At 39.9% G+C, this 26,506-nt stretch overlaps 1 protein-coding gene and 1 long non-coding RNA gene across 6 annotated transcripts in view; one reads left to right on the top strand and one right to left on the bottom strand.

Moving 5' to 3' along the window:
- The window catches only part of GRIK1 (glutamate ionotropic receptor kainate type subunit 1), a 157,600-nt gene extending 139,362 nt beyond the window's left edge, over positions 1 to 18,238 (top strand). For 2 of the 4 annotated variants that reach the window (XM_090121708.1, XM_090121697.1), the window contains 4 exons: positions 2,261 to 2,486; positions 6,801 to 7,051; positions 9,678 to 9,843; positions 17,585 to 17,686. In XM_090121708.1, the coding sequence (XP_089977834.1) occupies positions 2,261 to 2,486; positions 6,801 to 7,051; positions 9,678 to 9,827 (627 nt within the window). In that variant the 3' untranslated portion in view covers positions 9,828 to 9,843; positions 17,585 to 17,686. Of the gene's footprint in view, positions 1 to 2,260; positions 2,487 to 6,800; positions 7,052 to 9,677; positions 9,844 to 17,584 lie in introns of all 4 variants that reach the window. The other 2 variants (XM_090121705.1, XM_090121689.1) reach the window with 1 other exon arrangement.
- Positions 18,239 to 18,286: 48 nt separating this feature from the next.
- Positions 18,287 to 21,151, bottom strand: LOC149919930 (uncharacterized). 2 transcript variants are annotated; one of them, XR_016459028.1, is made up of 3 exons: positions 20,713 to 21,151; positions 18,861 to 19,006; positions 18,287 to 18,371 (listed from the first exon to the last, which is right to left on the bottom strand). It is a non-coding gene; the product is annotated as an uncharacterized LOC149919930 (long non-coding RNA). The 2 variants fall into 2 exon arrangements; XR_016459026.1 differs by lacking the exon at positions 20,713 to 21,151 and adding an exon at positions 19,818 to 20,521.
- Between the last annotated feature and the right edge of the window lie 5,355 nt (positions 21,152 to 26,506).

The following is a 26,506-nucleotide window of genomic DNA, read 5'->3' as shown; positions in this document are numbered from 1 at the left end:
TGAGGCACACACAGTGCAATGTAAGTAAATGTGATTATTTTTATTGGCCTTATTATGTAGCCTTTCATGATTCTCACAATATTAGGATTTCCTTTCTCTGACTAAAAGTTCAAAATTTTCACAGTGTGTGTACAGTAAATACAACAGATAACTTATATATGCAAAAGGAAGTCTGTGTGCCCTGCGAGGGCATCGCTTTGCCTCCCTCGTACTGTAAAATGCTGCATATATTTCTGGAGCTGAGTAAGCACACACACAGCCACATGCACAGCAGTGAGAGAGCTGGGAGGATGTAAAACCCAATAGTCAGAAGGAGACATAAGAGGTAGGTGTTTCTGTGTGTGCCTTATGACATCGTTTAAGAGAAAGCATCCTTGCCATAAAGGATTGAGAGCTTGTATCCCAGCTGTGAATAGTCTCTCTAGACAAACTCTTGCTAAAGAGGCAATATTTTCAAAAATGTTCCTGCATTGGCTATGCTTTCTAACCAGGTATTGAGGGCAATGAAAACAAAAGCAATTGAAATTATTTGTGGAAGACAAGAGACTCTTGGCTTTAAAGGAACCCCAGAGTCAGCCTCCCAGCCCTTTACACAAATTTGGGCAAAATCCAATGCATCTATACTATAAATCTTCCATTGCTTTCTTGTCTCTCTGTGATAATAGAAATTAATCTCAACTTACAAGTCCTGCCAGGTCCCACCTCCAGATATGCAGACATTTTTCCACTTAAATCAATGAGAAGCCAGTTGAATCAAGTTGCTAAGAAGCTGAGATCTTTCTATCAAACTTATCTGAATAAGGAATACATCTTTCCAGTAAATTCAATATCAGATTCAATTTACTGCATAAATGTATCATTAGTTTCAAAAAGTATTCCCAGCTGAGCAGTACAAATGCCTTCTACTTGCAAAAAGCCACTTAACCATCTTCAAAGCTTACTGGTATCCAGTGACTTAAATTCTTGGTTGAAACCTAGGTGAAATCCACAGGTATTGAATTTACAGGAAATCATATTAGCATTTAAAGATCAAAGAACCAGAAAATCAGCTGCTCACAGGAATCTCCCAAACACCAGTATTTAATGAGTGCTTGTGGTCTCCAACACAGTGAGCCTAAAATCAGCTGTGATGGCTTCAAACCAAAGATAGGGACAGTGAAGGAGCTGAGAATATACTGCTCCAGAACTGGGGAAGTGCATACATGGAGGGGACCATGAGCTCACATTTACACCAAAATTTGGTTTGTGTGTGTCTGGCTCATGCTAGGTAGTGGCACAAAATAGTTCAGTAATGGTTAGCTATGCTATCTTGAGTCAAACAGTTTCTAATGGTCCAACTTCCTGTAGGTCTAACATGCTGTTTCATCCAGAAGTGACACTGTGCTCAGTAGGTTTGGACAGCACACAGAACAGCAAGGTTTAATTGTGTTAGCACTGTGCAACTGCCTGAAGATTTTTGGATTGCAGATAGCACCTCTTGAGGGTAGCAGGCACAGTGCCCCTGAGAACGCTGAGCAGGCTCAGTTTGTCTTTTCACACCCTGTGAGGACCTTTGTAGGATGCTCACACAGAACAGGGAGTGGAGTGGAGAGGAAGGGATGTCCAGCACTGCATTCAGGCAGCTGTGACTTTTGGCACCCCTCTTCCCTGTGCCACTGGGTATTGACACAAGCCATGTGCACACTCCTACTGAGGCCAATGGCAAAAATTCCCCAAACTTCAGTGGGAGAAGGATTAGGTCCTTAATTCTGATTGCAATGGAAAGCTGAAAGCAGAATTTTGCTTAGAAGCCACTTTAGGTTTGCTTGTCAAGCTTTATCCTTGATGTACATGACTTTTAGGCAATGATATCAATATAAAAGAGCCAGTGCTTTACTCATCTTCAGGCTTTTGGAAGAGTGCACTCACCCTGACTGGCAGAAACCCCAATACTGAGTACAAGAGTATCCAGCTGCACTAATTTGCTGGGTTATGTGTAATTATTTGCTGTAATCCATGTAACAGCATTAGCCCAAAAAACTTCAAAGCACTTCACGGTTGTGCCAGTAACGGAGTTTCTGGCACTGCAAAGGAAGCAGAAGAAGCATAAAGCCCAGTGAGAGTGAAAGGCTGCAGGAAGGAAAACCATTCTTTCATTCAAGATATGCTACTGACATCATTCACAACAAGCCAAAAGATAGGGCCTATCAAGGTGGAGGAAATGTTTACAGGTGTAATTTGAGCGCTGGTGTGATTCTGTGTCCTCATTTTTCCTTCTTAGAAATCCAAAATATCAACATATGAGAAGATGTGGGCATTCATGAGCAGCAGGCAGCAGACAGCGCTGGTGAAGAACAATGATGAGGGAATCCAGCGTGTGCTCACGACAGACTACGCGCTGCTGATGGAGTCCACTAGCATTGAGTATGTGACTCAGAGAAACTGCAACCTCACTCAGATCGGGGGACTCATCGATTCGAAAGGCTATGGTGTGGGAACTCCTATTGGTAAGATGTTTTCCAGCACAGGTGATGTGGAGCACACCCAGCAATGTCCTCTACAGATGTGTAGATGATTATCTGAATGATGCCCTATTCTTTTAGAAAATATTTTCATCAAAACATACTCTGGGAGTCTCTTTTAAGGCAAAAGGTCTCCTCTTGCATCCACTTATCTGCAAGCAGCCTCTGTAGCCAATAAGGAATATAGCAGAGCACAGTCAAGTAACCTGCTTGCCTTCTGGAGCATCCCCTCTGTGACAAACTGGGCGTCCCCTCTGCTGCTCTGTTCTAAATCCAAGTAGCACTACTGAATTATCACTTGCTTTTGTGAAATCAAGTAGTCTCAGGGAAGGTGGAAGGGGGGGACAACAAATGTTGTGTCCAACATACACACTGAAAAAAAGTACGAAAAGAGACCAATTTCTGTTCTATTTTGAGACTCAAGAGATGCACATAAGAACAATAAGAAGCAATTGCAAGGTTCTGCCTCTGCATCAGGGACTTCAGTGTTTCAAGATAAGCAGAGCTTAAGATTCCCAGGCTCTGTGAACTCTTTCCAGCAGAGTTTTAGCATACTCAGTGTCCTTTACAAGATTTTTTTAATTGCAGAGAATTACATAACGTGGTTTTTTTCTCTTTGCTTGTTTTGTGTTTGTGTTTGTCTTCTTGTGAATAATGGAGACTAGGCAACCAGATCTTTTTCTTGCATTATATACTTCTCCATACTGCTCACATATACATTTACATTGCCTCACTCAATTAATAGTTACACATTTCTATTGACTTCAGGGGAATTAACTAGAGTTTATAATAGGTGAAGTATTTGGTCCATTAGTTGCTTGGTAGATCAGATATAAATAAGAGAAAAAAAACACCACTGCACTTTGAAATGGAATCCTTTACGTCACTGAGCACCTCAGATTGTCACACAGATAATATTGTAAGTATATTTTTCCACTGTCTATATGAGGATAGCTTTCTGTCCTTACGGAAAATGGTACAAATGTTAAAATATCCCCAAATAAAGACAAACGAATGGCAAGTTTCATTGCAGTTATAAAGCTGCCACACTTTAAACCAAGAACAATGAAGGAATAATTGGAACAGATGGCAATTCTCGGAGAGAGTGCATCCATTGGAAATACAGCTGTGAAATATATTTATAAGATGTTTCTCGTATGATAAATGTGCCTTGATCTTTTTTTCTTAAGGAAAACCAGCAAAATTTAGGGGAATAGATACCTCTAAGCACTTGGGAATACTGCAGTGTAATCAAGCTTCTTAAGCTTTTAAAAAGTTGATTTCACAGATAAGGTGAAGTGTTTAGATCTTCATAATATTCACATAAACCCCATAGCCTCCGTCAGTCTCTCACAGCATTCAAAACAATTGCACTGCAGAAGCTGCACTGAAAACAAGACTTACCTATGATCTTAACACCAAAGTTTCAACAAGTCTGAGCCTGCATTCACTCCTTCAGGAGAATCTACAACCACATGGTTATGGTTTGCAGCAGCGAAAGCATGCCTTGCACTCCAAAATTTCCAGTGAATGAGCAGAATATCATCACCATTTGGTTCCCAAGGAAACAATTCATCTATGAATCCAGGGAATATCAACTCTGCGAGTAGAAAACTGCAGATATAAGCTGTCTTCGTTCTTCAGTGTGCTGAGCTAGGAAGGCAGAAATTCAGGTGGATGAACAAACATCTCTGTTTATGCTTATTAGTGAGCCCTGGGTCACAGGAAGGAGGGTTTTCATTAGATTCTTGGCAAAGATCAGTACTGATGAAAAATCTGCTGTGATGGTTGATGGTCAGCTTGCTGCAGTCTGGAAGCAGTGCTGTAACACAGGCACCTCTATGCAAAACCTATACAAATGTCACCCTGGGAGGAATCCAGCTGAAGAAAGCAACGCTATTATAGGTGTCAGGATAGGTATTCCAGTATCATTGCCAGTGCTGATGCAAGTAAATCTAACACTAAAGCTGTTACTTGGGAGATTGCTAAGAAAGTATGTGGATTTATTTCTTGTCCCAAGAGGTAGGTTGTTAATAGCTCAGTGGCCATAAATGCTATGCTGAATATTCAAAGGGGTCTTGAGTTGGATTTGTGTGCAGTTTTAGTGCTCACCAATAAAACATCACTAATCCAGCAATACAGGCACACTTGATGAACTTCAAAAGCATATGTAGAAATATAGATAGGTACCTTCTACCCTCAAGATGAATTGTGATGATCCTGCTGGCAACAAAAACATCACAAGAAGAATGAACATCCCCACAAATATTGTGCCATGACTCAGGCTGCTTCGCTTTGCCTAGCTGCTCTGTTCTTTCAGACAAGGGAAAATAGATGATACCTACAATATAACAAACTCCAGCCATCAGGGCGACAAACCTCTCCTAAGGTAGAAATAATTTTGCTTTTTCTTCTAGAAGGTGTTGTTGTTTTTGGTGGTAATAATTCACTTCTCCGTGTAAAGACAGTTTTGTAAGTGTTTCATTTTCTGCTGTGCTTATTTTTGGCTCTTTAATAGCATGCATAGAAATCATCTATTCTTACAGCCGGCATATTTTCCTTTCAGAGCTGGCTTTCCAAAGCAGTAGCTGCTGATTGCTGGCTTCCCAGATGGACTTCGTATAATCTGACACATGTCTCTTGGCATCTGTGGTCACAGCATGTCCTATTACTGGCAGTAGGGTACACTGAAAAATAGCCGAGTGTTGGCACAACAGAGTACTGCTGTATTTTTTGCACTGACTCTCCTCAGACAGTGCTGCAGGCTAAAGGAAATGGAAAGAGAAAAAGGGACTTGCATTCATGGTACAATTATTTTTAATAGTGTCTTACACGACAGTGTAAGAATGAAAAGTGAAACCAAGGCCAAATTTCCCAGGCTGTTTAGATATATGAAGACACAAAAGTGGTGCTTAGTGAGATTTTCCTGTGTCCACATCCACATGTACCCTGACATCACTGAAACTCTGGGCACACCTTCTGCCTTGAATTTTATTCATCTTGATGAAGGCAAGAATTGCAACTGCTTTAACTTGAGGCAAAATGTGATTCATTGTGAAATTCTAGCTAGAGGGGAATAGTCTCATTAATGTGCTAAAGGAGAGGGAAGGATGGCAGTTAGTTACATGGACGAAGGACTGGTGACACTGGCTGTATTTCAGCCCAGACACTTAAAGCTTCCAACTGCAGGAATTCCAGCATGACAGAGGTTGGGGGCACATATATGTCTTCAGAGCCAAACAGCTTTTCTTGTAATCCTCTCCTGCTTGCTATCATAAAATCCTTGCCCTATAAACAAAAGCCTCCCTTACAATGCCAAAAACAACTTCTGTTTATTTTTTATAATTAATAACAGGATTGCTGCTATCGTTGACAACTTCAGCTTCTGTCAGCACTGCAAAGGTTAATTGATAGTAAATTCTTTTAACAGTGCTGTGTTCCAAAAGTGGGATGAGGGGCAAACCTTTCCCTTGTCCCGTTTTGAGGCTACAGATCTGTGCATCTGTTAGAGCTGCTGGCTGAACTGAATCCTGAACAACAGAGATTTTGGAAGATGGAGAGCTAGACCAGTGCATGAGAAGCAAACCTAAACAGATTGAACTGCCCAATGTGACCCCACTATTCGCCAGATACTGTACAGGGCCATTAATGATGTTGAGCTGAAAATGCATCATTTAGCAAGCTGTTGGCCTGAAAATAAAAAGCATTAAATATATGCTATTTTCAGCTTGAAGTGCCAATAATATTGCAAGACACGGAAAAAAAGGACTAGTCCAGCTTGTGTTCTTATAAGCTCTAAGGTAGATGGAGTTGTGGGCATATGAAGGTACAAATGAGAAGAAAATGCATTTGACTGGCTGTGGGTTTTCTTAGACAGTTACTCATTTTTCATGCAGTAGGAAAAATAAACAGATGTTGAAGTAAATAGAAGAGATGTAAAGTGGAAAGTCTCAAAGGATGCTTAAAGCAATATTCAGACATGATATAGAGGGGTTATTTAGCAAGCAAACCCACTGCCAAGTCTTAAATAAACCTCAGTAGGAGACCCTAGAAAACAACACGAATTTCCAAACAAATAACAACACCAAAGGAGCCTTCTGTTTTCCAGTCCCCAGGGCAGATGCCAACAGCTTGTTGGTACTCCGTCCTCCTCCAGCTGAAGAGAACACAAGAATTTCTAGCTGGAATAATTCAGTCTTGTAACAAGGGGCCGTTTTGCTCCAGATAGTAGCAACGTGCTCTTTCTCTACCTTTACTTTGCTGCAATCAGCACTGACAAATCCTATTCTCATCTTCCAGGGTCACCTTATAGGGACAAGATCACCATTGCCATCCTCCAGCTCCAGGAGGAGGGGAAGCTCCACATGATGAAGGAAAAGTGGTGGCGAGGCAACGGCTGCCCTGAAGAGGACAGCAAAGAAGCCAGTGCTCTTGGGGTAGAGAATATTGGGGGCATCTTCATAGTGCTCGCTGCTGGGCTTGTTCTTTCAGTTTTCGTAGCCATTGGTGAATTTATTTATAAATCAAGGAAAAACAGTGATATTGAGCAGGTAAGCCATCCTTTTCCAGCTTGCTGATGTTTCTGCTGAGATCTGTGGTGACTGCATTATGTCTCTTTGCTGGAGTGCAGATTTTGTATTGCTGAACGCTCACCATTTGTTTCTAGCACTACAGAGAAATAATTTCTTAATAAGAATAGGGAAGCAACTCACCCACAGTCCAATTAGTGCTGTTTAATATGGCAGTGCAGAACAAGAGCAATTAATTTCTCAAACTGTTTTAGCTTGATCTTTAAGATTTAGAGTATAAATTATCTTGCAAAGGAATAAAACAGAACCCTTTTTTTTTTTTTTTTTTTTTTTTAATGGCATTAAAATCAGCTCTTGAGTAACAACAGGAATGTACTTCCAAATCCCTAGTGTAATTTTTCTCTTGCTCTAGAAAGCATTTCTTTCACAGCCAGGTGTTTACACACTCTGTGCTGAAGCATGCACTTCAAAGCAGGGAAACCTGCTGAAAGGTGATAGATGCCACAGCAAAGTAAGATTATGGAGCCAAACAATTTCAGGATATATCTCCACTGAAGTGTAATGAGTGATTTGAAAACAGTGAGAGGAAACAAAGAAAATGTTACATATAAATCACATCTTCAATATAACAGAAGCTTGTGAAATAGAATCTACCTTTAAAATAGGGTGTAAACACCCATTTACTGAGACAGACACAGTAAAAGAAACAAAATACATACAGCCACTCAGAGTCTATTCATGAAGCTGTCTACCAACTCTCTTGCTCTGACTACCTTCCCTGGTTCTGGTCTGTTGCTGGCAATGTCCTACACCCTAGTTTGGCCCTGTTTGGATCAACTGCTAAAGATGTTCTTGTCCTGTTCACTTCAACAGGATGTTTCATAGGAATGATGGTCATGTTGCACTGCAGGCTTGGTAGACACTGAGACAGTCATCAGTTTGTATCACCTAATTTCAGACATACACTATAAGGTTGTTTAAGCTCAGTTTGCACTTAGACAGGAAAGGCAAGAGATTTTCAGTCAGCAGTTCATCTTCTCCCTCCAAGGTGTAGTCCTACAAAACTGATGACATAAATGACAGAAAAGGCAGTCAAGAAAAATAAGGGATGAGTGGAAAGAGGAGAACATTCTGAACTCTACCTCATAGATGTAGTTTACACTGTACTGATGCTGAGACATGAGAGGGTTTCATATCTAAGTCAAAGCAAGCAGCCACAGCTGAGGGCCTGGAGAGGACAGTGCCTCATTTTTAAACATTGGATTTTTGATGGAATGAACCACCCTGCAGTGATGTCAAAGCACTGATCTCTCTCTGGTGACAGCAAATAGGACTTGAGAGAACAGCATGGAGCTGTATTAGGGGAGGGTTGAGGATTAGGAAAGGGCTGTTCACCAAGAGAATGGCTGAGCACAGGAACAGGCTCCCTAGGACAGCAGTCATGGCCTTGGTTTTGGACAATCTTCCCAGACTAGGGTTTGAATTTGGAGTGGTCTTGTATGGAGCCAGAATTTGGGCTCAATGATCCTTGTGGATCCTTTCAAGTTCAGGGTATTCTGTGGTTCTATGCCTGTATCTCCTTGCAGTCACAAGTAGCTAAGTCTACATCCCCACTGATCAGACAGCTAGAAGGCAGTGACCTGAATCTTACCAGGTATCTTCATTTTCCAAATGACTCTTGATGTTACTGTGGGTCCCTGGGACCTAATGCCACAGTCACTGATTGGGCTTAGTCTTCATGGTGACCTGCAGAAGAGGGCAGCTCATGACTGTGCAGACTACTCTGCATGCCCCTGATCAAGCCCTCACTAAAAGCAATGTGTACAAACAAAGGATGTAACTCAGGCAGACAATTTTGCACGCCTTATTGATCAAGGTGTCCCTGTTTGGGAGTAAGTCAGAGAGAAAGGATGGATGCATTTTGCTCATCTTGCAACTTTCTGGTTACTGTGTAAACTTTATAGAACAGTTCTAGCACAAAATGAGTAACGAATATATGGAGATCAAATTAAAGACTAAGGAGTTTTTTATTCAAATAAATTTTGGAGCACTATTGCAGAAAATGCATAGTACAGGCACTAAAGTGGTGCAGAATATTTTGGAACAATTCAGGAGCCTGGGAAAGGCAATGTACCCTTGAAATCATAATTAAAATAGACCTAAAGTTTTATATCATGAGAGATTGTTAAATTATTTAGCAATTTGTTGGATGAATATATAAATATACAGTGTCTGTATGTAGTGAAACTGCTACTGTTTCACAGTGATGTGTTGCTGATTCTAATAATGGAAATCTTTAAATATGTTAATGTGACAACATAATATATGAGTACTGCAGATTTTTTTTCTGTGAAAGTAATTTCAAAGAAAGAAAATTCTGGTGATTTCAGTGTTATTTTCTGGTTTCTCTCTTTTTGCTTTATTTTCACACTGGTGATATAAGAAGCTTAGACAGAAAATGCTGCACAGCATATATTATCATTAAGCTAATCCAAAGCATGATTTGCATACAATCTATGACTTTTATGTTTCCATAAATAGAGTCTCTTTTGATTTAAATAGCTTTTGAATCTCATTCTCATGTTTGTTTTTAATTCTACTTCTCTCATTTATTCATTTTATCATTTTTTTTTTTCTTGCATGCAAGGCCTTTTGTTTCTTTTACGGACTTCAGTGTAAGCAAACCCATCCGTCCAACTCCACCTCTGGCACCACCTTATCTACGGAGTTAGACTGTGGCAAGTTAATCCGAGAGGAGAGAGGGATTCGAACACAGCCCTCAATTCATACTGTATAGTCAGGAAAGAAAAAAGGTGTGTCCAATGAAAGCATTAAGCAGTTCACTTAATGACAAAGGTTGTACTCACCAAAACGCAGTTAATGTCTTCAAAGTGCCTTTTGCTTCAGCAGGAGATAAGCTTATCTAATGCAAATTGTCAAAGTCCTGGAAATTTGGGCAGTTTAAATGCATATCACAGAAAATAATTACACCTACAGCAAAGAGTGAGAGCAACAGACTGTAGCAGATTTTAAGAAATACAATAGTCTCTATGTACAGTTGTCATCTTGTCATTTCATTGGGTAATTCACGTGGTTTTTTTTTCAGGTAAGAAATATTGTTTACCTCCTTTTCATTTTCAACCAAACTTGAGTAAACTCACAGCAATCTCATTAGTAAAAGCATGAAGAAAAATTTCCCTTGGTCTCTAGTGAAGCATTCAGCAAGTGGGCCAGAGAGTTCTCTATAAACCTCAGAAAATAACCTGCAGGCTCCATTAACTTTCTGAACTCCTATTATAAACAGCCAGAGATTTTTAGCTGGCATATATTATTTCCAGTGTCAATATTTAATGAATTTTAATTCATCCATTTAAAATTCATTAGACAACGCCTCCAAGTAACTATCATAGCACAAGATCATATCTATCAGTTAAATTTTATACCATGTAACCATTAACATTTAAGAACATAATCAGTGAAAGCACCCTGAGGCACACCCAGTATATATGTACCTTTCATAGAATAACTCTGTTGACTTGGCTTGAGTAATTCGTGATGCTCACTGTTGTAAGGCTTTATAATATAGGAAAATCTTTTATGACATAAGTGGCAGTAAAAATCATGATACCGATTTATGTTGAAGTGTATAGCATTTGGCTGTTTTCTTTTTCTTTTCTTTTCTTTTCTTTTTTTTTTTTTTTTTTTTTTTGCATATTGAAACAAAGAAAGAAGCTGTTGTAGAGGAGGCCAAGCCATATTGGATGTTTTCTATACCCTGGAGGGATAACAGTTTGGTTTCCTTCAGTCTATGTTTGCCTGGGGATTGCCAGGGCGGGAGACAATGGGCTGGATCTGTTGTTGCCTCAGAAAAACATGTGACAACAATTTGGAACAGATATACAAAATATATAGAAATGCCATCTCATAGGATATCATGAAGCACTGCAAACAACCAAGTTTGCAAAACCTGATTACCTTTTATCTGAATGTCATTATATCCTGTCTTACCTTCAGTTTCACCAATTCATTTTCTACCCTTCACACCTACTTTATGTTTTCTTGCACAGCACAGTTCCTCCTCATCAAACAAGTTAATGATCTGTTTTATTGAGGGGCCATTTCTGGCCTCTATTGCAATTAGAAAACTTGTTCAAGTGGATGCCTTCATGCTCAATCACCAAAATGCTCCAGCAAAGCTCTGCTGTCCTCTTGAATTGTTTTTCTCATATCTGGCTTCTGAATAGAACGTGTTTTACTTCTATTCATTTTACAACTTTTAGTCAGCAATATTTATAGTGGCAGTGGGCTTCAAGTTGTTGCTTTTGGGTGTTCTTTTTTTTTTTATGAAGACTTATAATGCTCATGGCTTGACTACAGTAGTTCTTCTCTGCCAGTGTTCTTTCATATATGTGAGTGAGTGTTATGCCCTACTCCAAACACTGCAAAAAACTCTCTTGCTCAAACTAGAATTTTAACCTGCTTTAACAGTGCCTTGAAAGCTTAGGTTCTTCATAAAACGATCCTTCCTAGCAGTGAAGACCTGAATAAGATCTTCAATATCCCTGATTTAAAAAGATAAACACTCTTGTCTGCAATTTCCCAGTTGAAGAAACTTAAACTAATTAAATCCAGCTTCTCTGAACTCTCAGAGTAGAAGGAAAATTACTAATGGGCTTATTTTCATCCTTGCTTTGTGCAAGAAATCCATCAGCTTGCAGCTTCTACTACATTCTTAATCACTGTTTAAATGAATGCAGAATCCAGAAAGTTACTGTTACTTTCTGGGTAAACATTTTCACATCTGTCAAGGAAACAGTCACATTGTTAGTGATCATTTTGCCTGTCTAGGTGTCCCCAGAGGCAACCTTGCAGCCTTCAGCTTGCCAGTGGGAATTACAAGGCAGTTCTGCCTTTCCCTAACTATCTAACTACAAAAAAATTATTTGAAAGTTTTTCTTTTTCCTCAGCAGTTATGCCAGCAGTTAAGGCAGTGAAGAGCAGGCGTGCCAGCTGGGAACTAAGAAATCTACATTTCTAAACACAATATTTGCAAGGTTCACCATGGGTCCAGAAAAAGCCAGGTGCCTTCAGGTTAATAGTGGGGTTTGAGGAAGGCACAGCCCATGGCACCTCCCATGAAGTTGCATGGCACCTGGCAAGAGTCAAACATGGAATGACAGGCTTTAGAAAGAAATGTTAAAGCCTTAAAAAATTTTCGACCTATCAACACTCTCCGCTTTTAAACTGTTACAATTTCAACTTTAGCCATGAAAAAAATACTCCGTTCACAAATGATTGCAATTGCATTTTCCTCACTTGCAGCCTTGTAACTGCACCTGGGACCCAACACTCAGCATCCCCTCTCACGTATGTGTCAGCATTGAGTTAACAGCTCTGCCTGTGACGGAAGAGCCACAACAGACTGTCAGCTCTGGCAGTACCAGTAGAGCATAACCAGAGCTATTCTGGGAGAAAAAATGGTTATAAACGTACCTTGTGCCATTTTATAGTATTTTTATTTTGCCTTTGTTGCATTTTAATCACAGTCCCAGAATATTCAAACAGTATATGCAGGAAAAAAAAAAGAAAAGAAAGAAAAAAAAAGATGTATTCTTTGACACATAGAAACCACTGGCTTCCAAAAGTAATGGGGTCATGCACAAACTGTCCATTGCCAGGGTGATTTGGCTGGGGTCAATGCTCCTACCTTTATTTAGTGCCATTTGCTGCCCTCATTACAGTCTGCCATCCAATAAAGCAAAAATACAGCATGGAGCATGGAGAAAGAATGAGACAGAAGAATGAAAAGAACAAAGGCAGTATGAGAGCAGCCTTTCAAGATCTAAAGGGGGGCTGTAAGAAAGTAGGGGACAGACTCTTTAACAGTGTATGCTGTAATACGACAAAGGGAAATGGTTTCAAATTAAAAGGGGGGAGGTTTAGATCAGATATAAGGAAGAAGTTTTTTACAATGAAGGTGGGGAGGCGGTGGAACAGGTTGCCCAGAGAGGTGGTGGATGCCCTGCTCCTGGAGATATTCAAGGTCAGGCTGAACGAGGCTCTCAGCACCTGTGGAGCTGTAGGTGTTCTGGTTCGTGATGTAGACGACCTTTAAAATTCCCTTCCATCTGAAACGATTCTATAATTCTATGATTCTGTGAATATGATCACTGTTTCAGAGAGCTAGGATCAGGGTGGCTTAGCAACACACCTGCACCATACAGCTAGAACAAGCACACCAATCATTCTTTCTGCATCTGGATTGATATTTGCTCAAAGTACTGCCACAGCTTCATGTCGCTGTGTCATCTCTCTTGGATTAAAGCTTTGAAGAATCATATTTTTAGCTCTTCGGGAACAAAGGAGTAGAAGAAAAAAAAAAAAATCCTTATCTTAGTGAAGTTCTTGCAAAAAAACATTTTTTTGTGAATTTATTGGGTCTATAAATACCTTCTCTTCTTCAAACATTAACTTGAGCCCATCCATTGGCATGCCGTAACCCCACCTCCAAACCTGACTGTGGCCAGCTCTGCCTGCAGTGAGCAGCCCTGTTTGCATTTGATGTTTTCTGAGATCAGCAAGTAGCTTTACAGATTATTTTGTGTGTGTGTGTGTGTGTAAATAGGAAGCTGAGAAGCAGTTTATATAATTGAAAAACAGTTAAAATAATCTATGGATTATTGTGACACTGTTTTGACAGTCACCGTTCAATAGACTCTGACAGTTTAAAATCCTTCATTTAGTGATCTCCTCATGCAATTAGCCATTAGTGACAGAACACTCAAACAGATTCTTAATGTGCTGCAACAGCAGCTCACTCACTAGGAGAAACTATTTTGGATATTTCTCCTTCACTGCACTAGGAAAAAACAAATCACTTTTCTTTCAGCAGAAGACATATGTCAGTGTCCCAGCGATGAGTTTTTCACACTGAGGAAGGCACAGCAGGAGTAAAACCTTGTTTTCTTCACTTCTTCCTCCATGGCTGAGCTAGTCAGGTGTTCTCTCCAAATAAAATCTAGTCTAAATCCTTTGATTTTGATAACTGCCAGTTGTCCAGCACAGCACACTGATTGTCCTTTTGTTCATTTGCTGCTTGTTTGGTTGGTTTTCTTTTGCTTGTTTGATTTTTTTTCTTTTTTTTCAAGGTGTTAAAAAAATAATTGAAGAAAACAATCTAGTCCTTAGGGGTAGGTAGCAACGCTTTGATAAAGTCTAACTACAATTTTTTTTTTTAATTAGAAATTTCTAACTTCATGTTATCCTTTAAATTCAGATTCTATAATTACTCTATAGCTTATTACAGTCTTTTGGATGCCAGTGTAAGGAAGGATTTGAGATCTTCATGATTAAGCTTTTTCATCCTGCTGCAATGACCAAAGGGCAAATAGGAAGAGTCTAAAAAAAAAAAAAAAAAAAAAAAAAAAAAAAAAGGAGCCCCTTTAACTTTCACAGGCATGTACTGCAGCATCTTGGCACTGTTTAGGAGAGAAAATCAAGCTCAAACAAACAAAAAACAACCCACAAAAGCTTATTAAAGAAAATCTTTTGGTCTGACTATCCAAATATGAAATTAAAAGAACAGTATCTTGCCCTTGTAAGAGGAATGTGAATGTCATTGTACCCTTTCTAAAGGCAACTATAGACCCGGTGTTGTTCAGAGGGCTGTCTCGGGAGTTCCTAAAGATGGTGGTTTTTGTCCACAGTTTTCAAGTAACTCCTTAGGAATTCTGGTGAATTTTGTATTTGCTTTATGTTAATGTTCTCTACTGCTTGAAAAATTCAAGTCAATTCCAGTTTTCAAATGTTTGTTCAGTATCCTGATTGCATTCATGAACTTTGAGTTAAAGAGGATGTTGAGCCAGTTTTCCTAGGACTCGAAAGAATTATTGTCATATCTGTCTTTCTGACCTTCTGAATGATTAACCAGACCCCAAAGTTCAGAGTATCATCTCAGATGGCTCTTTTAGACAACCTTAAGCAATCTGTGAAGGCAGAGGTAGAAAAGGACCTGTGTATTGCAGGCTTTTAATGTTCTTTGCCACCTCCAATAGGTTTTCTCAAAGGTGGCAGTATTTCAGATACAGAGATGATCATAAAATTGATCAGGGCTGTAATTACATCTGTGACCACTGAAATATCCTTGAAAGATCAGTTCAATATCTTTTAATTCATTACTTCAAGTTGAAAGTGGAACCAGTGGGGTGCTTCACATGTCATGAAGTCAGACACTAGAAAGCTCATATACAACATGTCAGCAAATGTCTATGTGCAGATGTAAATGACCTTCATGAGATTACTTTGCTGATATGAAATTAAAAGACATTGTGATAATTGTCTTGTCTGACTAACACAAATCAGTTTGGAAAATTTGATTATAGGCATATTAACAAGGCAGTAAACTGTACTATTTCTTCTGTAGAAATCAATCTCTGCGCATTGCAGAGATGTTAAGAGCTACACACAACGTGCAGGTTGGTAAGAACAGGGGTAAAAAAATAAGTCTGATCATTCCTACAAATGTTTAATATTTTCCTTTCCTTGTTTTCCATGGAATCCAGAATCACTTGGTAATCTAGATGTTGAAAGTTAAGTTAAAACTAAGACAGTAGAGAGAAATTATCCATACCAAGTTAGCTAGTTAGAATATATACTTTTATTAGTTTGGAAATAAGTGGTGCTATGCTTTAAAAAGTCTGAAGCAATATACAAATAATTATGTATTAAAAGGATACCTGCTTCACCTGCTGCTTCCAGAGGGCATAGGGCCGCAGCAGACGTCATTGACTATAACTCCAGTAACACCAGAATTCTCATTTTACATTATCTAAGGGGTTATTTAAATGACAACTGCACCTGCACAGTCCTGGCTATTGCCAGACTTTAATTTGAATAAAAGGTAAGTGCAGTGTCCTGGACCATGACTGTTATACTTTGAGTCATGAGGCATGAATTTATTATACTTTGATTTATGTGTACTTAAGAATTTCAGATGAGCAAAAATTAAACATCTCAAAGATAAAACTTTAAATCCCAGAGGTAGCACTTTACGGGATCTTTGCCAGCAGTTCATCCCACAAATGTAGTGTGCTGACACCTGCAAGATCGTATACCTTCAACCACAGACACATTAATATAATGATGTTTTAGACTCACATGCAAACTCAGGGTTACACACTACACCCACAGAGTTCATATTGGACAGGAAGAAGCACAGCTCAAGGAGTTCACTACTGAGGAAGCCCATTGCTGCTTTAAATAAATAATCTAGCCTTTATCCAGGTTATCCTCACACTCCTTTGCATTTGAAAATATTCCTCTGGAATACCTGGCTATTAGAAATGTTAGATTTTCTCTTATTTTTCTCCTCTTCCAAAATCATACTGTGTTATACTTTTTTTTAACCCTGTGTAACTGAAATCACTATTGAGTTAGTGGCTAAGGACTGAACACTACTCCTCTTGCACTGGTATCACTGGTAGAAGGGAATTTATATTTGATATAAAGAACTATGTCTGTGTGCTGTTGCTCTCATTTGACAAGATAAACCAAGATAAACCAATTATAATAACAATATACAGTATACAACAATATATATATATATATATAAACAATAACACAATTAAGCAGATGTGTTAAAACCAAGCAGTTCTGCAGTTCTAGAAAGGCTTTGGTAGGGGGATTTATTCAGCATGATGGAGGTAAGGTGGTCAAAGCTTTGTTTCACGCTGCTACCATCACTTCATTTTATGCATTAATCTATACATATTTGCATGAAACAATCTTTTGCCTTGCTAGATACTTCCATTGAAAGCCTCTTTGTGTTTTTTGTGTTACAAGTAATTATTTCAGCAGAAGACTGTAAAAAATTTTTCCACTTACTCAAAATGTCTTTGTTAATATTGGGATGGTGGAAAGAAAAAAGATTTCTGTTTGCTTTCTAAACTATTCAGCTACCTCATTCTTGTTGTAATTTCTCTCCTTTCTTTGACACAAAACATTTGAAAAAGATTCTTTCCAAGGAGAGAAGAGGACTGAGGAGTATACTGTGTTTTGGAATTGCCTATTAATTTAGTGAAGAGAACATAACTAAGCCACAAAGAAATCTTTGTTTTTTTTTAGTATTCACAATTCTGTGGGGCTAAGGTACATGTGATTTTAAAAAAAGATCTTTTTTTTCTTTTAAGGTCAGAAGGAAAGTTACCTGTTGAAAAAGAGTAAGTTTTATTATGTGAAGCCAACAGAACATCACAAATCTACCTATCTGTGTAGAATTTAAGAAATATTAATACCAGCTTTAATTAACCCAAAATTAAATTGTTTTCAGTGGAAGCCAGGTTAGGCAAAAAAACAACAAAAAAAAAGTGATTACAAACTTCACCTGTTAGAAATTAGGGACTTGCTCAAAGCTGACAGAAGTCACTAGAGAAGCTTCCTGATCCAGCTTTTAAGTGCTGAGATCCTTTTTTTATAAGAGCCATGATTTGGTCAGAGGGTACGGCCGAACTCTGTCTTCAGTGAAGAGTGTCTAATGCAATTTTTGTGTCCCAACAGTGTCTTTCTTTCAATGCTATAATGGAGGAGCTTGGCATTTCACTCAAGCATCAGAAGAAGTTAAAGAAAAGGTCAAGAACTAAGGCAAAGTCTTCATTCACAAGTATCCTTACTTGCCACCAGAGAAGGACACTGAGGAAAGAAACCATAGCGTGAGCAGGAGAGGCTCCTGGGAAGAAATATCAGGAAGAAAAACAGAACAAAAACTTTGCTGCCTACAAGTTGATTGTGGTGGGATTTCTGAAATACAGACATTTACCTTGTTCTTCAGAAATTCTCTGTGGTTTCTTTTTTTAATCTAGAGGTACAACAGTTTAAATGCTCACATAGACTGATGTACTGCTACTAATCATCTGGGAAGTGTCTCATTATTATCTTTTGAGATGGATTTGTATGCTCACCTGGTTTGCATCTCTCTTCCCCTCCCCATGCATTGCTGTATGTGCTTTCTAAATAAATAAATAAACAAGAGACAGGGATCTTTTTTCCAATATTCTGGAAGTGATATCTATTTTGTTTTTCTTTTGAAGAAAAGATTACAGTCCTGCTAAGTACAGTTGTTTAGAAACTGGTGTCCAGATAACCAAAATAAGAATCTGTACAATTAACAAACGACGACTACAAAAATGTATAAAATACTGAGGCATCAAAGAACGAGTTATTCTTACTTTTCTCTGAAAGTTCTTATCTGTGATTACCTTGGCTTTCCTTATCTTCTCTCTTATTTATTTTAAAATGAGATATGGTAATGTCGTGGCTCCAGGTGCTAGATGTTCAAAAGGAAAATCTGAAAATTACAAATGCAATGATCAGTGAACAAGCAAAGACAACACTGACATCATCACAGTGCCACATTCTCCAGCTCCTAATACCAATAAAATTATTCTCAAAATGAACCTCAAAATGAAAATCACCTAGAAAATAGAGGAAAGAATATTCAATTTATAACAAGCCTTGACCAGAAAAATAACATCTGACAGAGATGTAGCCAATGCTCTAGATGGGGAGCAGTACCTTGCTGTCCTACACCTTCGGTTGGACATGGGTTCAGGCAGTCTCAGCACTATGACCACTCTGAGCTTAATGCAAGACTGAAAAAAGGGAACCAGAGAACTAAGCTACCAACTGCTTTTCTGGACAGTGCATAGAGATGGGTCAGACTAAATCGTGTCAACAATATTTGCTTTAGACTTTGCTGATGTTCATTACATAGCATTCAGCAAAGTGTCAGGTTTTATTGTCCTTCTTATATTCGCCCAGGGAATTTATTGCTTACCACTGATTACTTTTGCCTTATATCCATGTCCATTTTCTCTGCAAAAGCAGACAGTAATTGTGGAAATTGTTGTGTGAAGAAATCTCTCCTCCATCTTTTCCTCACAGCACCACTCTGTGCAGCCCCTGCTGACTGGCTGGGTCAATCTGAAAAAGAATGACATTACTTACAAAAGCCTTGCTTGAGAAGTGATATGTTTCTATACTATTATAGGCAAGAAGATATCTCAGTTCACTTAGCCTTTCCATGAGAATTGCGTTTCCTAAAATGCATGACATTATCATTGATTAGCCCTATGCTTTCTATCATTACTCCATATCCTTCTCAAAACAGGGTGCCCCAAACTAGATATGCTCTTCCATTTGAAGTTTCACCCATGTGGAGGTGGGCAAAAGAGATACTTAAAGTGTCTGAAAAGCAGTACCATTGCTTGTACGTTTGTGATGAGGTCTGCCTTGATGTGACTGGGTAAAGCAAGTGAGCCCTCGGTGTACAGGCAATGATGATTTCAGAGTACAGAATGACTTTTTTTTTTTAAATAGCCTGATTCTCAAGTATCTCAGTTTGTTCAGATCAGTTTGTCCTCAGCCATGCTTTTTGCCTTAACCAACTTTCTAGTACTTGCAAATTTAGCAAACACACCCACTGAAGACAGACTATAAAGGAGACCCAGCTGCCCTATAAATCCCTCCATTTTGGCAGTGGAGCTTTGGGAGTTAAAAGGACAGTTCCACATTTTCAGCCACCACACTGAATATGTCATTTGTCCCATCATCCTACTTGTTCATGAAAATATCACATAGGATGGGATCAAAAACTTATTAAAACTGAGGTGGAGGAGCTTTCCCGTAACCCTCAGGGCTCACTAAGCTGTTAAAGAAGAAAATTCATCAGATTAACAAGACCTGGATTTGACAGATTCATATTAACTCTTGCTCATTTCCAACGATTACTTACGAAGCAGTTAGTTTATACCAGTGTGTCCAGGCACCCACAGTTAAGCTATCTGGCTCAGAACTTCCTTGATTCTTGTTTTTCTTCCATTGAAGAATAAATTATGATTGCTATTTACCAGTGTTTCCTACTTATCCTCTATGAGTTTGTCTCAGAGAGCTCAGAGCAGCCAGCCTCTAGGAAAGCAAAAACAGTCTTTTACAGTGACTACAGTAGAAAGCTCCAATCAGAACTTGCTTTTGGGAAGCTTAGCATGTTGCCTACTCCAGTAACATGCTGAGTTGATGAGTAGTGATTAAGAAAAACCAGCCCCTGGCCCTCAGTGCTCACATAGGATCTCATAATATTGTACCTCCGTCTTTCTGAAAGTAATTTCTTTTATTTATGACATCATCAAGTTACAAACAGGCCTTTCAGACCACCATCATGATTGAAAAGCAAGTTGTTATTTTCCAGTCTGAGTAACTCTATCACTCTGCCAACCACAGCCTTCAGCTAAGATATTTTTAAATGAATAGGTTCAAAGTGATAAAAGATTTATAATCAGGTCCTTTTTTTCTTTCTTTTTTTTTTTTTTTTCCAAAGGATGACTCTTGTGGCTTAGACCTTGAGGCTGAGTTCCATATTCTTAGATATCTATTAATGTTTTCCTGATACTAGGAGGTAGTGTTTTGTTTACTGCTTTTTACATTTCAGCTTTCCCATTAGTGGTCCACCACTTAAAATAAAAAAGACTCAGGGAAAAAAGAAACTGTTTTTGCTGTCTGCGTAGAAATATGTGGAGGAACAATAAAATAGAGCATACTTGGATCTTCTTTTTTTTCTTTTTAGTAGCTTGAAAGACTCAATTAGAAAGTCTCTGTGTTAGTCTCAGATGACACCTTACCAAACTACTTACTTACTGCAAAGAAGCTAACCAGCCTGCCATGATTTCATGAAGCAACACATCACTATGTGTGGCTGTGCCCTTCTCTGCCATCTGCAGGAATGAAGATTCATGATAGGTCATAAAATCCACTTCAACATAAATTTTCCCCAAAATGGGGTGGGCACTAGGTGGGAGCTACTCAGTGAAAAGTAGTTCCCTAAAAGCTCTGAGCAGCTGCAGACCATTAACACAACCCACTGCTCTGTTCTGTCTCTTGGTATTGTCATGGCAGCACTGTCATGGCCTGTAACGCCTTTGCCAATTGGCCTCCTTTTGAGAAACTACAGAAAGAATTAACAGTAGACAGTGAAGGACTTGAAGGGACATGCAAACTCACTGTTTGCTCCTGCCTTAGGCCAGCAGTGGCCTGGTGCCTGCTTCTGACATATCCCTGTGCCCACACCTTGTGTTGGCCATCAGCACTGCTCAGAGCACCCATGGATATGTGGGATGCCTGCACAGGGACTTGAAATCAACCTACCTCTCACCTTGGTTCAACAGAGTATTTGATATTCCAGCTAGTTAAAATTGCATCTAAGGAAGATGCTTTGGGATCCATTTAAATCTCACTAGTATTTCAGGATTCAGCCAAGAGCTTTTTCTGATTTGGAGCTGGGACCTTCCCCAACCTCTTCAAAACACACTCAGGTCACTGGTTAGACTGCTCATACACCACTCACAGACAGGTCCCAGTTCCACACACCCATATGCATGCAGTCCATTCACAGTTACACATCTCATCTTATTTTCTCTGTGTACATTTGTGTAAAACAAACAAAAATCTTTTTAAAAGCACCTTCACTTCTGTGTCACTGGAAACAATTTCCTTCAGTTTAGATGCTAATTGTAAATTCATGTCATGACTGAGAAAGCTGTTTCGTCTTGAGGGAAGAGGAACAAGCACAGGGCAATCTTACACATCGACATGGTAGCAAACATGATTACTGCGACCTTTTCACTGTATCCCAATAAATATTTTTTCCTGCCTTTTTTCCTGCATGGCAGCATGCAGTACAAGATAAGCCTGATTAGAGATTAGCCATTAGGAAAAGCAAATGTGCTCATCAGATTTCTCTCTTGGCAGCAGCAAGCATGCATCCTCATTGTTTATAAAAGAAAAATACAATATTGACTGATGCTGTTGAATGGCTTTAATGTGTTTCATTCCAGAAATGGCCATGTTTTGATGTTACCACTACCAACCAACAGACTGCAGTCTTACTAAGGACTATTAAACATCCATTAAATTCGTTGAGAAAGTGTTAAGGCAGGCTCAGTGGAAAAGAGAGAATACTGGAAATATGTAAGCAACTATTTAAGCTGTGTGCACAGGGCCCAGGCCAACTCTATGATTGATAAGCTACTGCAAAACAAATGAGGATCAGCTTATTCCCTTCTGAGCCCCTTGTCAGAGGATTGCATCTTGCGGGTCTGCTGTGAACCAGTAATCCTATGGGGCATTTATTGACTGCTGAGCTTGTCCCTTAATTGCTCTCTGTCAGGCTTGTAGGAGTCACAATTTCTCAAGGATCAGAGCTGCCACTATTTAAAGATATGTCACTTACACCCGTCAAAGAACCGTGATTTTATTTCAGCCCCATCTATTGATAAAGAAGAGGATTTTTTGTCTGTTGAATTCTGGTTCTTGTTTGCCTCTCTTAACCTCCTCCAGTTCAAGCTCTGTTATCATTAATGCAATCGTTATACAGCCATCACCGATAAAACATGAAGCTCACCCCTGCATTTCTAGACTTTGACGGCCCAAGAGATGAAACCCACACATTGGTCACACATTCATGATGTGCCCAGAAACCAGCAGCAGCTGATAAGCCAGTGGCATGAGTGGCATGAGGCAACCTTACAAGATATGGTAGCCTCCAGCTTGGACAAGATGACATGTGGGGAAAAGCTGGGTTTCCAGACTGACTGAATAATGAAAACAGTAGATACAAAGACCTCAGATACCCCCTGGGCACTGTATGAGCTCTCTCAAGTCCCCATGAATATTGACAAGTAAGGATGCTGACCCACAGTCTGCAGATTGTATCAGCCCTACAAACACTGAGAGGATGGGGCAGGCACCTCATTCCCCCATTCATCCCATAGGAGCCTTTCAGACACAGCTAGCCATCTTAAAAACTGTCTAGCCCTTTTATTGCTGTCACCCTGTGGCAAGCCATCTGTGCTCAGTAAGGACTGCATGCCTTTATTCCTCCCCTCCCTTTGTGGTGTAGGACGAATGCTCAGTAAGAAAAAGAGTATCACAAGCCATTGAGAGCATGTGGGCAATCCTGCTCTGACAGGACAAAAAAACTCAGCATGCTGATCATGCTGCTGGGTCCCTTGCAACTGCACCTTTTGTGCTGAAGAGACCAAGAAATACATTGGAAAGAGACTACTAGAGAAGGAAAGTATCTTGAACTAGCCAGTAGAGCCATAAATTTCACATAACAGCTGAGAATACTGACACTAGCCCAGCAGGAGCACGCAGGTGCTAGACACCAAGCGCTGTGTATTAGCCTAATGAATCACAATTACAGAAACACCTGAACCAGACAATGCTGTGTTCATCCTTTCTGAAATGCATACAAGCATGAAGCAGCTTGTAATGCTCCCTCGACTCCCCAGCGATTTCATATAAGGTGCTGTTTGAAAGCAGGTTGCTTCAGAAAGGTCCACGTCACTTTATTGAGCACACATCTTTAGCCAAGATTTTCTTTTAATTCTGGGCTCCATATAGCACCACCCTAAATCAAACCTTAAGTCCGTGACACTGCCCAAACTCTCCTTGAACTCCAGCACTGGGGGCCGTGCCCACTGCCCTGTGCACCCATTCCATGCCCACCGCCCTGTGGTGCAGACCCTTTCCCTGACCCCCATCTGCCCTCCCCTGACACAGCTCCATGCCGTTCCCTCGGGCCCTGTCGCTGTCACACAGAGCAGAGCTCAGCGCTGCCCCTCCGCTCCCTGTGAGGAGCTGCAGCCACCATCAGGCCTCCCCTCAGCTCCTCCGCTCTGGGCTGAGCACACCGAGGGGCCTCGGCTGTTCCTCATACGTTTTGCTCTCTAGATGTTCACAATTCGTTTCTGCTTCCCCAGGCAATCACCAATTCCTTTCCTCCTAGGAAAGAGAACAGGGCTGGCCTGGCCTACAGTTGTGTTTGTGCGCCTACAGCCTCTACCCACCAAGAGAGAGATGTCACAGGGCACTGTGTTGCAATAAGTGACATTCCCAGTGCTGTCTGTCCTGGTGGCCCTGGGAAGGGCAGAGCCCACAAAGGCAGGGCAACTCCTTGAGGTGTCTCTCCCTGCTTCACCTCCCAGCCAGACCAGGGTAGCTGTGCCTTTCTCTGCGCAGGCCTGTGTCCTTGGTGCACAACCAGAGCTGACAGACAAGGGTCAATGTTCAGCAGAGGGGGATGAGGACATGGTTGGCTCTGTTACTTTCCTGTATTTTGGAGCAGTGCTCTGCCAGAATTTGCAGGCATGCAATGCCTGGGAGGCTGCCATAACAGTCCTGTGTCTGTACCACCTCCATCCTCAAGGGCATCTGCTATGGAAACAGGGATTTTGCTATTTAATAGTCCCAAAATACTTACAGCAGGGAGGACTTTTTCACCGTGACTACCATAAGGAGAATTACTAAGGATGGATAAAGTGCTAAAAGTTGGGATGTTACTGATTGCAGGTGATGGGGTACATTTACAGTGTTACTGGGTCTGCTCTCCTCTTGCAGATGAGCTCCAGACCAGTGAGCTGTTATTCAGATTGGTGAACAGTTTAAATAACACAGTTATTCATTAGCTGATGCTTTTACTTATCCTTTGGGTTCTGCCCACAGCTGACATCATACACCTTCTACTTATAATAAATACAGTCAAGGAGACTCTGTAAGCGACCTAGATTTTCTTTTTCTAGTTGGGTTTTTTTATAAAATAAAGCTGTCACATGGGTGTGGGTTTTTTTGTTTGTTTGGTTGATTTTTTTGTGGTTTTCTGAAAAACCTGTACACTCAGCAAAAGCAACCCATGCTTTCTGAAAACTGTGAGAAAAAAGCAACCCTTCAGCAAAGATTTTCAAGCGATTGATTAGGACATCCCAAAAGCAAACAGAGGTTTTCATCCTAGAGCTGCCTACAGTCTCTTCCTGAAAGCAGCAAGGCTAAGAAAAAAATCTGATCCCAAAAAATAGTGAGGCAGGACCAGATGAGAGCACTGTGAATGATATTTCAACCTTGTGGAGGGGCGAAGCAAACTAGCACAACCGGAGGGAGAAAAAACATATCACAGGGAAATGGATTACTGTTTGTTGCAGGATGACAATGGAGATGACAAAGATGTTGAAAGCTTTGTTCTGGCAAGCCAGTAGTGTGTCCTTTCATTCCCAAGCAGCAACAGTGGGAAATTTTTAGTGAATTTTCCACAGATGGGGTTGAAACTTCCTCCCACAGGATTTTACTCATACACAAAACACCAGACTGCTGAAAATACAGACCAGAGAAATTACTCTCATGTCCAGAGCACTCCAGCTGCACCCTATGAATTGTTAACTCTTCTTGTTGGTATAAAGGAAAAGATGTCTTAGTTTTAGTGTGTGAGCACAGAAGGTAATCCAATAAATGTCTTTTTTCAGTGAGTCAAGTATGAGCTATATTATCTAGAGAATTTGGATGCCCAAATATACAGTTAGATCCTAGCAGAATATTAAAAAGCAGTTGCTTATATCAAGATATTTTCTGTTTACTCCAAAAGTAAACAGTGAACAGTACCCTCTTAGTGTGATTTAACTTAACTTTAATTCCTTACCTATCACATCTCTGGAAACAGAGAAACACGTAAGTTCACATTTAAAGCAGCCTGTTTAAGGTAACCCTAATAATTTCCTATTAAGGTCATTGCTGTTCCACAATCCCTGTTTTCATTTTTAATCACATTTATTCTGTGAAGAAATTGAATTTTATATAAATACAATTGTCCCCAAAAGAATACTAATATTTCCCCTTCATTTGATAGTAATCAAATGGTCAGGTTTTATATGGATGTGCTTGGAGAAGCAGAGGGCTGAACTCTTCCCTCACACTTGGAAAGAGATGCAGAAATGTTTGAAAAAGTAGTTATAGTATGATTCATAAAGTTCCTGCACCTGCAAAAACTAAGTATCATGTCTATATTGAATCAAACTAGCAAGCTAATTTAATGGTGCTTATTCATGCGTGAACCGTATTTCAACAATTATTTTTTTAATTATAGCATTTTCAAGTGCCACTAGGGGTGACCAGTGTAACCTTTAATGTCTGAAGGTAGATTTCCAGCAGGCAGTTCCAAAAATTGTGGGAAACCTCAGGTTCTTTATGGCCACTTCCTTGCTTAGAAACTGTTGTCCCACACCTAATTAAATGATAAGGCCAAACAGAAGGAATTTTTCTCCTTGTTACAGACAGCACTGAATCTTGTTCCCTTCAAAGAAATCAGTGTCTCTTGAGAAGGCAGAGCCTTAAATGCTGAGAGGAAGACAAACAGGTTGCCTAACAAGCAAACAGCAAGAAATACTGCTGTCACAGTTACCTTAAGCTTCAGTCACCCTTCTGCAGGTCAGCACGTTTACTGTTTCTTAATTGCTAGTGCAGTAGTTTTTCATGGGCTACCAGCTGTAAAGGAAAATGGAGGCTTTACATCAGAAGGAATGATGTCTTTAGCAGTTAATCTCTCTAATCACAGGGTTTCCTAACTGCTAATCTAGCATTTTGTTATCCAACAGGGATTTA

Source organism: Phasianus colchicus, chromosome 1, assembly GCF_987193195.1.
Source record: "Phasianus colchicus chromosome 1, bPhaCol1.hap1.1, whole genome shotgun sequence".
Taxonomy (NCBI): Eukaryota; Metazoa; Chordata; class Aves; order Galliformes; family Phasianidae; genus Phasianus; species Phasianus colchicus.
The sequence above is the reverse complement of the archived record's forward strand: the minus strand, read 5'-3'. Positions and strand labels throughout refer to the sequence as shown.